General features: G+C 32.7%; 2 protein-coding genes across 4 annotated transcripts; one reads left to right on the top strand and one right to left on the bottom strand.

Annotated features, from left to right (window-relative positions):
• The first annotated feature begins 180 nt into the window (after positions 1 to 180).
• Positions 181 to 5,322, top strand: LOC101211843. Its single transcript, XM_004146076.3, has 5 exons — positions 181 to 631; positions 1,212 to 1,342; positions 3,033 to 3,158; positions 3,318 to 3,445; positions 4,661 to 5,322. Exons 1-5 carry the CDS (start codon positions 418 to 420, stop codon positions 4,971 to 4,973), a joined length of 912 nt encoding a protein of 303 aa, XP_004146124.1. The 5' UTR covers positions 181 to 417; the 3' UTR covers positions 4,974 to 5,322.
• Positions 5,323 to 6,043: 721 nt separating this feature from the next.
• On the bottom strand, positions 6,044 to 13,719 carry LOC101208411 (protein CYCLOPS). Of its 3 annotated transcripts, none has more exons than XM_011652007.2 (11): positions 13,386 to 13,719; positions 11,362 to 11,414; positions 10,509 to 10,631; positions 10,357 to 10,382; positions 10,205 to 10,257; positions 8,929 to 9,623; positions 8,725 to 8,768; positions 8,590 to 8,635; positions 7,823 to 7,871; positions 7,355 to 7,483; positions 6,044 to 6,517 (listed from the first exon to the last, which is right to left on the bottom strand). In XM_011652007.2, the coding sequence occupies exons 3-11, from the start codon at positions 10,561 to 10,563 to the stop codon at positions 6,394 to 6,396; spliced, it is 1,221 nt and encodes a 406-aa protein (XP_011650309.1). In that variant the 5' UTR covers positions 10,564 to 10,631; positions 11,362 to 11,414; positions 13,386 to 13,719; the 3' UTR covers positions 6,044 to 6,393. The 3 variants fall into 3 exon arrangements, 2 of the variants coding, with proteins under 2 accessions (XP_011650309.1, XP_011650308.1); XM_011652006.2 differs by lacking the exon at positions 13,386 to 13,719 and adding an exon at positions 12,288 to 13,091 and having other exon boundaries at positions 10,334 to 10,382; XR_004214909.1 differs by lacking the exon at positions 13,386 to 13,719 and adding an exon at positions 12,288 to 13,256 and having other exon boundaries at positions 6,454 to 6,517; positions 7,792 to 7,871; positions 10,334 to 10,382.
• Positions 13,720 to 15,478: the final 1,759 nt, after the last annotated feature.

Below are 15,478 nucleotides of genomic sequence, written 5' to 3'. Positions count from 1 at the left end.
TAACAATAAAATCTATAAATTTCTATCCTAAAATTGTTAAAGTTCATAAATATTTTAATTTATTTGGTTATTTTTAGAAACTATACCAAACAAAAATTGCATATATTTAAAGAATGAAAAAAGCCATAAAGGCCACGTGGCTTGACGTACATATGGTTTTGTAAATATCTTATGAAGTTCTAAACATTCATAAAGTCCCAAAAAAAGGAAAAGAAAAGAAAAGAAATAAAGAAAAAAAAAGTCGATCGTTTCCCAATCGCTTCAGCAAAATAAAGTCTATTCCTTCAATTGGTCAAAGGGACTCCGATCACCGGATAGATGTTTCCGGTGGCCGGAGATTTCGTCTCTTCACAACCTAGAACTTCGTGCTGTACATCACAGAAATTAGAGTGATTAGTTTTCAATTTCAGTAATCTGATGGATTCTGAGGACGACGAGGTCTCTACCTCTGGAAAGACGACGAAGAGAGGTTTTCTAGCTGTAACTATGCGATGGTGTGCCGCGCTTTTGCTTCCAGTAGTTTCATTCTTTGTTGTGACTCTATCGTTGAGTTTAGTTGCTGTTTTTGTCGCCAATTCTTCGATTACTAGTCCCATTTCTCTGCGTTCTCAGTGCAAGATTGTTTCCAGCAGTGAGTTTTTTTTTTTTTTTTTACGTCTTCTATTTTGGTTTGTTTTCAAATAATTTTGATAGTTTAGGTTTAGTAAGTGATGGGGACGTGCTGCTGAATGCTGAATTTGAGACTATCTGAGATTGAAATAGTAGGTTCTATCATTCTAGGTGTTTATAAATGATAATCTCAGGATGATTTGTAACTGACAGTAATAAGATTGGTCTGTATATCTTCTTGTAAATCCAGCTACGGATATAACCATTATTTAATTTTGTAAACAATGATCTCATTATTGAGTTAGTGGATGGAGTTATATGGGTACAGACTTAGCTTAGAATTGACTCCGTTTTATGGACAAGAGAAAAACTAAGTAAGATATCGGTGACCATATAACAGAAACGACAGTATTCTGAATGTGCAACATTATCATCTTGATCAGGGGAAGGATTAGAAATTATTTAGAGTTTAAAACTTTTGATTCATAATAAACTTGGGGTTTTAAGTGCTGTAAACTCTCATAAACGTGGGGTTTTTAATATTCTCTGAAAAGAGACAGTTGGCTTCACTATCTGTTCTTAAGTGAATTTTCTTTTGGCAGGTGTGGACCTTAGGTCATCCAAGGTTTGTGAACTTGGGCTACTGAATTATAAAGCCAAGAATGTCTTCTACCCCTATGAAAGAAATAAGTTTAGATGCCGTTATGATTACTATTGGGCGTCAGTGTTCAAGGTTAGAGTGAATTCTTCTCATCTGTATATCTTTGGCATTTCCACTTCATTACACAACTTAATATTTACCTCATGCCAATAACCCTGTGCCATTATGAATTGGTTTTATGAGACATCACAAGATGACATTAAATATCTAACGAAGTTGAAGATTTGCGTTTCTTCATTTCATGCTCATGACTCATCAATGAATTTTGATACATTCTTTTATATATACATTGTCTTAATATCTTATTCATTAATTCTAGGGTTGCTTCTTATTTACATGTTATTTTGCTATATTTTTTGGTCAATATTATGGAATTTGTTCCTTTAGAAGTCTTTGAACATTTTAGGGAAGCTATGAAGTATGGCGACAACATGGGACATAGATATGATATGACACAACAATGACATGGTTGCGTCCCATTTTTAAGAAATTAGGACCTGGACCTCTCAAAGATTTATCCAATTAATACAATTAAAAAAAACACTTCACACATTATTGGTTTTATGTAGGAACCTGGCTTACTTGCTGCTTGTGTTTAACATTCTTGTCTTTGTTTAGAACCTTGAGAAAACTATGAACAAATTTCTGTTGGAAAATGTTGATGAGGGAGGGGATACTCATCCGATTAGGTGGGAGGTAGTGTCATGATTGATTGGCCTAGGAGGGTTGGGTCTAAGTAATTTGAAATTTATTTTACAAGGCTCTGCTAGCTGAATGGTTATGATGACCCTACGTGGAATCAAGTTGTAAGTATGTTTCTTATCCTATTTTAAGGCGTTTTTAAAAAATCCCTTCTTCAGGGAAAACTTGAGTTCACCTTTTTAGGAGAATTGTCGAGTGGGTTTTGGGGAATGGATCCTTGTATCTAGTGTTCATTCACCTTTATCACCATTCCTCCTTAAAGTTTTGGCCCAAGAGTCAGGATAAACCTTGTTGGGTGGGTATTTGCTAGATTTGAGATTGCTTGTTGGATGCTTTTCGAGTGGAAAGTAGAAATCAAATTATGGAGCTTGACAACAACCCCCCCCCCCCCCCCCCCCCCCCCCCCCTAAAGTAGAAAGGAAATTCTGTTTTGGGAGCATTTGATTGATGACATCTCTCTAGAGGTTATTTCCCTACCTTGAATAATCTAACTAGTACCGTTATTACTGCTTTGAAGTAATTTTATAGAGCTTTAGTTCTCCTAAAATAAAAAAGTGATCTTCAAGGTGGAAACTAGAAATCAAATTCCCCCTTTAGGGAGCATTGGATTGAGGATATCTGTCTTAGAGGTTATTTTCCTGCCTTGAATAATCTAGCTAATACTGATATTTGAAAGGAAATGTCAGCAAGACGATTAGAATGGAGTACTTAAAATTCCAAGTTCGATGTAATCAAGATTAAGCCCGTGTTATTAGTTGCCTTCATCTTTAGGAACAGTGTGATCCAAAGTTTTTGACATGATGAGTGTTGAATGCTTGCATATTGCTGCTGTCATATTTTGTCACACTAGGTACCAAACACCTCTAATTTTACTCCTACATTACTGTTTATTCTAAATTGGAACTACATTAAGATTTTTTCAATAATTTGTTTTTATGTATTTGTCCCCTGCCCTTCTTATAACTCAATAACACAGGTGTACAGTCTATAAAATAGATCTTGTTTATGTAAAACTGGCCCCTACTCTTCTTTATTTATATTTCTTCTTTCACTATTTTAGGTTGAAATGAAGGATCATTTTTCTGGCAAGGCTCGGGTTGCTTTGGCAGAGGCTCCAAATGAAGCCCTTCCTCATAAATGCAGGCCTAATTTTGGTGCTGCATGGTTGGCTAAATATAAATTCAAGGTGCACTAGCAATGGATCTCACCCATGATTGATTTTACTGCATAGATTGAAGTCCTTAGATTATTCTGTTTACAAAGGACGCAGATAAGGTATTCACCATCTCAAACAGTTTCTGTTTTATTTACTTCTAATATATTTCCTATATCGTTCTTTAACTAGGTGAATGAAACATATGACTGCTGGTACTCATCTGGCATTTCCAAAGTGAGCTTAGACTATGATGGCTTTTCCGGTTGTCAAGCTCAAGAACCTACAACAATCGAGATGATTAAAAGATACTACTTCCTGTAAGTTCTTTTACCAACCATTTCCAATCTGAATTATGTTACTTCTTGTGGCTTTGAAAAATGGAACAACTTGTTAATTTTTGCAGATAGTAATGACTTCTTATGTTTCTTGTCTTTTTTCATCCTTCATATGCAAAATTTTTATCTCATAGCTTAAACTATATATGTATCACAGTCTTCCACTTTTGTCATCCCATGGATACTTGCATGCAGTCGCTTCTGTGAAATTTTTTCTTCTCTCAAACTTGGTCAACAAAATTACGAGGGCTACACTTGACTAGATATTGGGAAAGGCGTAACTAGGCTGAGCTTGGGCTTGTTGGATCTTTCTAGTTGACTTGCTAGATTAAACACGATCACACTATTAACATTTGGAACAACATACACCATTAAACTGGAAAACTCATGGTTCATTGCATCTTTTACTATAGTTTTCACCCTTCATTTAATAATTGTCAACTAATGTTCACAATCTCTTTCTCCCACATTTGAATCTTGATCCATTTAGAAACTTCTTGAAATATGAATTCTTGCTTGAGTCCAGAGTGTTGCATAATCTAACTGCTGATGATGTTTCCTTTCAGTATGATCAGCTGGAAGATTAAATATATTAACTTGTACTTATGTTCCTTATCACGTAAAACAACTTAAAGTTTCTAAGAAAATGTTCCAGATGGCTTAGTTGCATGGTAGCCGATGGGAATGGAATCATGAAAGAAGTGGGAATACTATAAGTATTAATGGTATATCATTGTTTAGGTTAGGAGTTGTTGAGTGGAGATTAACTATAAATAGAGTGAGTTGGGGGGGATGGAATTACAATTGTTTTGTCGGATTAGGGCCTAAGTTAGTATACTTGAGAGGGAAGACTCTAAATCTAAATACCTAAAGTGTTTGAGGGAGTTATATTGTGATTTCGTTATCTCTTATATTTCAATATATTTTAATTCTCTATTTTTGGTTTCCTTTACGGAGTTGGTTTGTTAGATTTGAAGTGTTTGCTTTTTGATGTCTTCTCCTCTTTGTATCTCATTGGTATTTCTTCTCCTTTTATTTTTTTGCAATTTCTCTATTCTCTTGAAGGCAGGTTATTGTAGCTTTGAGCATGAGTCTCTTTTTATTTCATCCATAATGAAAAGTTCTATGTTTGGATTCTCTTGGTCTAGTACTAAAGTGCTTGCGCAATACACAAATATCATCGTTACTGGTTTACAGGTGCACGAAAATTTTGCTATCTTGGTATTCTAGCAAGGAAAAAGCTATATTTTGGAGGTGGGATATGTTGGGTGGACTTGTGACCGGTTTCTCGACTTCGTTAATCACCATTACTGTCTTAAGGATTCTACAACCACTGATTCCCTGGATGCTTAGGTACTTCACAACAAGATTTTTTATCCACCTGAATCGTGCTTGTTTTCTGGTAGCATACTTCTCCTTTGTAGGTTGGTTAATCATCCAATATGGAAAAAGGCTTAGCCTTCCTGAGATTTTCAATATTCTAAAAAGTAGGCTGTGGTCCTCAGATTGATCATATGAAAGTTTGGACTGTGGAGTTTAAAAAATTTGAGATAAGTGAAAAGTAAACGTAGCCTTTTTCCAGTGGATCGATACGACACCCGATAATTGGTTGGTTAGAAATTATCCTATTACGGCTGTTTGTAGAAAAATGTGTATGATGTCCTTATTGATGAGATGAGATAACGTTGTAACTTCTTCATATGTGAAAATTTTATACAAAAGAAGAATATGGATTTACCTTACACACAAGTACATAAACTATCTCAAGTTTTGTGGACAGGGTTTGCTATTTTATATTCCCACTTCAAAAGGTAACACTTTCTTCCTAAAATGGAAAGTATGGCTAAGGATTTTTCTTATCTTGACATTCTCTTTTTACTTGGAGAGCATAATTTATATTGTAATTTTGATTGAGGGTTCCAATTTAATCATGAATGTCATATTGATCTGTTTATATATGTGTGTTAACTTGAACTTAGCTAAGTAAAATTATCGCAACTAAAAGATTAGCTAATTACCCCATCAGTTTTTGTTTTTAATTAGTGGAGCAATTTGTCTCTTGGTCATTTCAAAAGGTACAGAGAGATGATGATATTACGAACTTTGACTAAAGTTCAAGGGTATCTTTTTATATATAGTTTTAATCTAAAATTTTCTAACAAATTAGTCTTTAGATTAAAAAAAAATACCTATTAAAATGTAATGAGATTGTTAACTTTAAACTCGTTGACATAATTGAAATTAATAAAATTATTACAATAGGAATTAAATTTTCATACATTTGAAAGTTATCAAACTAATTTGTCAAGTTTAGGAACTAAATTATTATTCTGGTAAAAATTTAGGAAATCAAAAGTTATTTTTTAACCTGCTAGAAAGGTAATATAGTATGGATAAATGACTAAGAATTCGGGGATTCAATATATAGTAGCTATGTGTCAACAAATTGATATTTATTCGAGCTTTCTTGACACTCAAATCTTGTAGAGTCTGACGGATTGTTTTGTAAGATTAGTTGAAGTGCATTTAATTGAACTCAAACACTGGGACATAAAAAAGAACTCTTTAACCAATGCGCCAAACCGAAAACACCAAGAATATACAACACAAATTATGAGCTTTACATTATGGTAACTGATTGAAACAAAATACAATCATCTGCCACCTACTTGTCTTTGGTCACTGAATGTTTTGGATAATCAAACATTTCTCAACTCTCAAGTATCAAATAACCAATTAACAATATGCTTGTGAAGTTATTGAGAGTTACATTATAGGTGAAAGGAGAAGTTATGTTCCAAAACTACATATGCAAATAAATAACTGTTAGACCCTTCATGAAGTTTTTCTTATAGTTAAGCTTAGCCTTAACATCATAATTTGAGTAAAGTATAGAGTCTCATAGTCCAATTAAAGGTCAATAATAACTCTTACATTCTTCCAGTTTCTGAAATAATCCTTTCAATCTCTTCAAGTAAGCGTTCTTTTTCATCTGCCAAATCGTCATTCTGCTTTTGAAGATCCTCTATTTGCTTAGTCTGTTCAGAATCCTTCCTGCATTAAGTATCAAGAACTTGCTCCTTAAATCTTTTTAGTTTGAAATCATCAAAAGCAAGAGATGAGACGAATGAAGTCAATGTCTCGAAAATGTGGTAGAAAACTAGAATCAGAAGAAAATTTCAACAGCTGAATTATTCCCCTTTCAGCAAACAGAATGTCATCATGCTGTATAAGCTTTTATAACAGTTAATACATCAGAACTCAAGTCATCATTGTGTAATACCAAATTATTACATACATGACAGAAGAGGTTGGTTTAGATTGAGTTTTTACATGCTTTACAAACACAACTTTTTTCCCCTTAAAAAAAATCATTCCAAACCAATTCAAATAATGATAATATTCCATGCGAAATATAAATTTTCAGATACATTTAAATATAATTTTGTTCCATTTGGATGCAATTAGTAGATGTGTTGTTATCATAAAATATGAAATCTTATCGGACTCACAAAAGCTCGACAACCATATAAATGAGAAAAAATCATACTCTTAAATTTTGAGTAGTGGTTTTATGGATTAAAACTCTAAACTAATAATTGAATTTATTTAAACCTTCAACTTTTGCGAAGTTAGAGCCATTTTTACTTGATTTGATTTAAATCAACTTAGTTCAGTCAATAAAATATTAAGATTTTAATTCATAATATTAAGATTTTAATTCATAATAATTAGTTTGGAGATTTGGTTTATACTACCTGAATTTTAGGGGTATAACTGATTTTTTTTCCTTTTTTCAAATATTAAAAGTAGAAGAAATAGTAATAAGCTTAAATACCTCTAATATTCTGTTGGAACTTGAAACAGAGTTAATATAATTGGTGCTGTTACCTATTCATAAAGGACAAATTGAGTTTTAGTGACCGCACTTCCTTCTCAAGAGTTTCACAGCGCTTCATAACTGATTGTATATCCGATGGAATAGTTGGTGTCATATTTCTCTCCTTCGCCTCCGCCATTCTGCACTTCCACAGTGTTTGAGAATGAGTTGAGAGTTAAGATTTGCACACAAATTCGAAACAATAATAGAATAGCCTGTCACTTTATCCAAATTGGTGACCATTAAACCTAAATTTGCATCTAATCAATTTCGAGTATTGAATTCTGTCATCATAAGCATGAACAAGTTTCTTGCTCAAATTTCATGATAACACCCAAATACAAGCGTAATTCTCTTTTCCCAAATACATAAACAACATTTCACTCTAGTAGAAAGCTAGCAACAGAGATTGAAATTCTAGAAACAACATGGGTAAGAAAACGAATACCGTCCCCGGTATGAAGAGATCTTTAACATACTTTCGTGATCGCTCCACCCGGCGCTTTTTCGTGGGATCCCCTTTGTCCACTGCCAGAATTTTATTGGTTATAAAAGGTATTTTGCTTGTATTATTAATCAATAACAACCTCAGAACATCCAACAAAATATTAAGCAACAATAAACTTAGAAAGAAATAAAGGTTAAGCACATTATCATTCTTAAAGTAATCCATGCTTTCTGCAAGTCAGTTGTTCCCTACTTCCCAGGAAGGTGATTGTAATAATAAACGTCTCTAGATGTTACTAAATAGAAGCATCATTCAGCAAAATAGAATTAATTTAGAATGTTACATTAGGAGGACTCATCTGTAATTTTGTGCTGTGTTTGGCTGAAAAATAGCAGGATATATAGAGGGGGTTAACGGTCTTGGGACATTCTTTGGGAAAATATTAGTATTTCCTGGTGAGCGGTGGTCTAAGGTCTTTTGTAATTATCAGTTAGGTGTTCTGTTTTTTTAGTCTTTTTGGACTAGAAGACTTTTTGTAGGTTGAGGCTCTTCTTGTGTGGGCTATTATTCAGTATGCCCCAGTATATCTTTTCATGTTTCTTAATGAAAGTTTTGATTTCTTTAAAAAAAGAAAAGAAAAAGAGAAACTCTTTTGTTCATAATCTGAGGCCTCTAACAGGAAATGCATAGGTTTATCCTTCTGCTAGGCAAGTCTTCTATGTATCATTCCAATTTTACTGGATGTCTCATAGGTTAAATCATACGTATATATCAGTAGCTTAAAACATAAGTAATTACCAGAAGCAGCTGATGTTACGGACCCATAACGAACTAGACTCCCCCTCTGCACAGCAAAAGAAGCTTATTATGAGTCATGTCTATAAATTTAAATAGCTTAATTTGTAAAATTAACCATATCGAAAAAGGGTGCACCTTTCTATCGTCTTTTAAGTTGTCTATTATTCTCTCTCTGAAATCTGCAGTTCCATAAAATGAAACATACTTAATAATAAAAAAAACCGTTTCCTTGAGCTAGGAAAAATCTAAAATTATCACCAGATAGGCATCCATGTACAAGGCCAACAAGGTCAGAGTAGAAATCACCAACGATAGAAAAACACAGCATATATTGGTTACCTTTAGATCGAGATTCATTTTCTAAACCCCGACTGCCTGCAACCTGTTTCCTTGAGCTCTCACCGTTGCTATGAGTCTGATTTGAATTGCTAGGACCATCACATGCTTCAAACCCGGATGAAACAATTGCTGCTGCAGCAGAAGATTCACTTTGAGAAGGTTCTTGAGAAACTCTGCCTGACTGGATGGGATTTACAGGATTTACAAAAGCTTCAAAACCAAGATCTGCTGATACCTCAACCGTTTCTAAAATTCTACTATCCTTGACTTGAACAGGAGAGAAGTCATGAAAACTGTTTGGTATTGGATGTATATAATTGTCGCTACCTCTATTGAAACTAGGGTTGCCAATAGTTTCTTGAGCACAAAAATGTGCGTTTGAACTATCCTCCGGTGCCTCTTTATCAATCTGGTTATTTAGCTTTTTCCGTTCTAATGTGCCCTTTAGCATGTTTACAACAGAAGAAATTTTATCTACGTCATACATGTTAGGTGTATTGAATATTGATGACGATGAATTGGATGGGGATACAAATGTTGCAGGCTGGTTTGGAACTTCACAAGTAGAAATGTCATTGAAACTCTGCGAATTTGCAATATCTAGTTTCATGGAATTGATTCCATGCCCGGACAAGTCATACACGGACTCCATACCAAATAAGCTTTGATTACTTTGCATTGCAGCATACCTCCTCCTAGATAGCATTCATTAATAAGACAATGAAGAACAGGCAAGTATAAGTTCCCCCGCATAATTGAAACTTTTACAAACTCATTAATTCATCACAAGCTTGCGTTTATAAAAATGTCCCAACACAACAAATTTTTATTCAAAAATGAGTTCATATGTGGAGCATTCACATCCCAACAGGGAAATTGTTGAGTTTGAATAGACTCATGAAAATATCCTTTGGTCCAATGGTGTATAGCCTTCTCTAGAGACTATGATTTGAAAGAAAATAAATGCTAGAATTTTTCATGATCAAGAAACTAATCAGGACATATTTTTTTGGATTTAGTCAGTCTTTTTTATAACCCGTGATGGGTGGGGCATCTCATCTCCCCTTTTCCATATTCTCTCTCTTGTAAATGAAACTTCTGTTTCTTGACCATAACGTATAAATTTACAATTTCAATTTGGATTCTGAAATCAAGTTTTGGTAATTTCTGTCAAGGGAAAAAAACTTGAAATATTCTCGAGTCTTTAAATTAGAATATACATCTAAAAAAACTTTCAATATCATCATGGTGAAAGATTAGTCCATACAATGATTACCTTAGCTCAGATGAACGACTTCTTGTCATAGGTTGAGAACTATGGAACCATGCCTGCAAAAAAAAAACCGAGATATTAAAAGGTTGTGATGCTTTATTACCTCAAGTTTCGAAGAGAAGATTAACAAACCTTAGCAAGATATAGGTTACTACCTTGGACTTCACTTTCCGCAACGTTCCTGGAAGAAGTTCAAAAGGTCAAAACATATAAATCATCCAACAGACGAAATTTGAGGTAAAAACAAACTCCCATGAAATATTGCCAATAGCATTAGAGCTGTGTTCAAAAAAATTGAAGAGCAAACCTGAACGCTTGCTGATGAACTCCTGGGATATCATCAACTGTAGAGGTGCCTTCATTGCTTATTCTCTTTTGATGCTTTCCCACATACTGAGGACTAGACAGATCAACAATCTCAGAGGAAATCCTGCACAAAGGGAATGGAAGACGATGAGAGCCACGTCTCTAAGCTAGGACACTCTTTTAAAACTTGAATGGCGCAACTTAATGATCATCACAATTTATTGACAATTACACTTGAAAAATGACACCTACCTTAATAACACAGCCCCTTTCTCTAAGACAATAAACTGTTGTGAGTATACCTACCATGTTCTTGGTGAAAAACCTTTTGAAAATTGATCTCAGAATGATCTTACCAAAAGGAAATATAAAAATTTACATACAACAATGCTAATTTTCCCTATATGGAACTCCCATTTTCTTTTCTGATTTTATATTTAGAACTTATATTTTGGCGAGTCTATCACATTTGATCCGAAAAGAAGTTCCATGTGCCAGAGTCTGTTGAACTCCATATTTTTACAGGTGAACTAAGTACTAAATTTGCCCAGTTCACTGTGGCAGATAAATCCAATTTTATCTATCAATTGTTGTATAAAGGGGTTCATGAAGATCACTATGCAGATCAGCCCTGACCATAAAGAGAAAAAAAGTTCTACTCATTGTCCAAAACAAACAGATGCTTTTGTTTCAACCTTATTTGTAACTATCAGTACCAAGCATCTAAATAAAACTAATTACTGTTACTGATATTTAATTAGACAACTCAGAACCAATCATGATCAAGACAAAGCATCTGACATATTCAACCTCATAAGCCTTTTGTTGTAGCTGTACTAATTTAACACACCAACCTTTTTGATGTCTGTCGAGTGCGATAAGGTGGGCCTGATGTGCTGTTGACATTCTGAAAAAAGAAATGTATCAACAAAAATATTCATACAAGTTCTCACGAAGGTGATTTTAAGATACAGTCAAGAGAAAAATCAATCAAGCACAATGAAAAGCTATAGAAACGTTAGTGTGTTATACAAACAAGTTAACAACGTTGAATGTTTAATGCTTCTTACTGAACCCTTTTATTTGGATAACAGTAATTTATCCAAATAAATCTAATTGAATTATCTAGAATTGTCTGATGACAGAGCTATACTTCTTCGAGAACAAAAAAATATTACAACAAAATTATCATGCCTCCAAAATATATTGATCTGTCCAGATTTCTTCTAAGTCACATCAGACATATTTCCAAGACACAGGGAAGTATGAACATGAAGTCGCATCAAGATTCAATTATCCAACAGTTCGCTTTGGCTTTTCTTTCACATGAAACATCACAAATATGATCTTGGAAATCAAGAGTTTGGTCATTCGTGCCCACTAGAGCATCTGCTGATTTGTCTCTTCTCAGTGAGGTTTCTTTTCTTTGCAAATTTGTTTAAAAGTATAAACAGCGCAAGCTACAACTGAGCCCTCCCATTGTGAATTTTTTTCACAGAAATATTATCATTAGAAATACTAGATCCCTTTGTAATAGGAAAAGGCACAGCATTAATATGACCACATATAAAAAACTCCAACCAGGGGAATGAACCAAACTATTACCATTTCCATGCTAGTCAGTGAACCTGGTAAAACTTAATAAACAATAACGATAATATTATCAATTCTCGAATAGATGATTTTTTTTAACCACGATTGTTGAACAGATTAGGCTTTAGCTTTATTTTTGTTTTCAACCACAAGTTAACAAAGCCAAAAAGGTAATAGAGCTGCTTGCCTCTCCATTTGTTAGCCAGCTTTTAAAAAGCTCCTCACTATCTGTACGGAAGCTCTGAGAAAGATTTTTAAATCCCATCATCTCCATGGTTGGCGTTGACATTCCAATTGAATTTTCTACCCAAGATTTAAGAAATAGCTCCTCACTTGCGTTTCTGTATAATTCTGATACACCTCTTCCTTCCATATTCACGATGATATCAACACCAACGTTTGAATATTTTCTAGACAGAAAGAAGCCTATGTTCTACGTATAAAACAAGGGCTTAAAAAGGATAATTTGCTAAGGCTACCCTATGAAATTTCCTAAATTCAAAAAAAAAATATATATATCAAAAACCTCAATTTGAGACGGACTATTCTGTTTGCTCTTTTGAGATCCCCAAAAGTTTTGTTGAAGAGCACATATAGTAAGAAGCAATCATCCTTTGCAAGATGCTTCAACACTTCCTACCCAGATGAATAATTGGAAGCCCTTCAAGCTTGTGGACTCTAATATCCTTGGAAGGATATCAGCACTTGAAACTACGAGTCAAATCTCACAAACCCGAAAAGGAGCATTTATTCAACCAAAAATTATGATTGAACATGTCTCCACTATAGTGACAAGGAAATAAGAACTTCCCCTAACAAGCCTGTCAAACCACAATCATTGACTTCATATGAATTGAGAGTTGACAACCAAACTCCAAAACACCGTCCAAGCAATATCACAGACGACCAACTAGGCCGGTAAGAACTTTAGAACTAACAACAGACGTAATAAAAAAGTGAGAATTTAGGGATGCTGCAAAAAGGATATAGTATTCCTCATTTCCCAGCAGATAGTAGGCACATAGATATGATTTAAAAAGAATAGGCATCAATTAAGATTAGGTTTTGTTGAAAATTCCAATGTCATAATTTGTCATTTAACATATATATTATAAAACCCAATTTCCTCCCTATTGGGCGTAGTTATAATTGAAAAGCTATATCCACAATATTTAATCAATCAATCAATCAAACAAGCAGAATGGACTTATTCAATCAATATAATAACAATTTAAAAAAAAAAAAGCAAAAAAAAATGTATACTGAAGAAATTGAGAGTACTCACGAGATAGAGCCAGATCGTGATGACGAAAATGAAAATGACAAATATCAGGGGTTTCTATATTCAAATAATCAAATATGAAACTGTTGGAATGGAGCTTTCGCGTTTGTTGCAGAAGAAGGCATTTCTAAGGCCAGAAAGAAGCCGACGCCTTCGATTAACGAGCGAATTACGCGGTTTCTCGTACAGATTCTCCAAATCTTCCTTCGATTGAGGTTTTGTATGTTCCATTGTTAATGAATTATTGTTTAAAGAAATCTTTAACATCGCTCTTTTGCTCCTCTGGATGAAGAAATTCTTGGTCTTCGCTTCCCATGGGATAAACAGTTGTTCAGTTGAAGCATGGCGGCAAAGGAAGGCTTTAAATATTAAATAATCATTTTCAATTATTTAATTGTTTCAAATTAAAAAAAAAAAACTTTCTCAATATTTATAAATACAGAGAATTGTGGCCAATAAGATTAATGAGATTTTTTATAAACAACTAAAAAATTGAAGAATTGAAATGACAATTGTAATAGTTACGGATGAAAATTTAGAGACTAAATTGATACTCAAAGTTCCTGAAAAATGAGTCAATTTTAGCTTATTAAAATGTAAAAAAAATTAAAAGCCAACTTTTTCTTAAATAGAATTTTCTTTTTTAATTTGAAAATATCTATAAATACTTAAAAGAGACATTCTCCATAAAAAAATTAGAGAATTATCGAAAATAGTATATTTGTCAAAATATTTATAATCTATAGCAAAATTTTCAGATTCATTAATAGACATTGATAGACATCAATATGTTTCTATTAGTGACATCGATATACACTCATAAAATTCAAAATTTTGATATAACCTGTAAACATTTTAATTTATTTTAATATTTTTAAAAAACAAAAAAAAATATTAACACTATTTTCAAAGTATAACAAAATTCATCCAAACTCTTCTTTTATTTGCATATTTTTGTTATATTTTTTTAAACAATTTCATCTGTTTGCTATATATAACATTTTCTTTTTTATAATTAATATAAACTTTGAAATAAAAACGTTAATAGATGACAATTTTTTAAAAAATCAATCAATAATAAATTAGTTGTGATGATTAAATTTATGGAAATAACAAAATACAAAATCTGGTATTTTTTTTTTTAAATTACAATGTAATATATAAACTGAAATTATATATATTAAGCTAAATTAAAATAGTCAATATCAACAAATTTTTTATAATTCAATTATATTTATACATATATAGGCCGTCGCCTCTCTTTGTTTCATTCTTATTAGTTATTAGATACAAAATTAAAAAAAGTTGACGTGATTGACTAACTAACTCCCTCTCACATAAAAATATAGTAATTTGAAAAAGGTGAAATTTGTCATTTTATTTGGGAAAAAAATATGTTCCATTACGTGGGATTATTGGGGTTTGACTTAATACATTTAATTATGATTTATCCTATCATACAAGAAGTTGAAATTTTGATCAATTGGATAGTTTGAAAATGATAAATTAGATTACAAAATAAATAATGGCGTTTTTATATAACATTTTCAAAAGTTTAATTTAGAAAATAAGTTATTTTGAAAAAAATTAAAGTATTTGGAAGTTACTTAAAATGGATTTTTAGGTGTATTTTAAATAATTAGAAAAAGAATTTAAACAAAAATAAATTTGTTGAAAAATATATAGTTTTTAGTTTAATCCAAATGGACGATAAAGTTGATGGAAATATAAAAACTCTAATGAAATAAAATTATAAATGAAACTAAAGAATGAGTTGATGAATTAGAAGCTCAAGGAGTGTAAACAATCGAGAAAGAAAAAAAAGTTATGTTTATCTTTAAGATTGGATGTCGACATGATGCCCACTTACCCGAGTTTAAAGATATTTGAGAGAGAAAGATAGGTAAGATACTAGAAGTGTAAACAAGTTGAGTTGGGTTGGGAACGAGAGTCAACCCAACCCATATTTCCGGGTTGGTTGAGTTCCAAATTAATTTCTCAAGAATTGTTTTGTTTTTTTTTTTCTTTTCATTTCTAACCCAATGATCGTTTAGCTTTCTAAACAACCATTTATGCAATCATTTTGCTTTCTACCT

This window comes from Cucumis sativus, chromosome 3 (genome assembly GCF_000004075.3).
Source record: "Cucumis sativus cultivar 9930 chromosome 3, Cucumber_9930_V3, whole genome shotgun sequence".
Lineage (NCBI taxonomy): Eukaryota > Viridiplantae > Streptophyta > Magnoliopsida > Cucurbitales > Cucurbitaceae > Cucumis > Cucumis sativus.
This window is presented reverse-complemented; position numbering and strand designations above follow the sequence as displayed.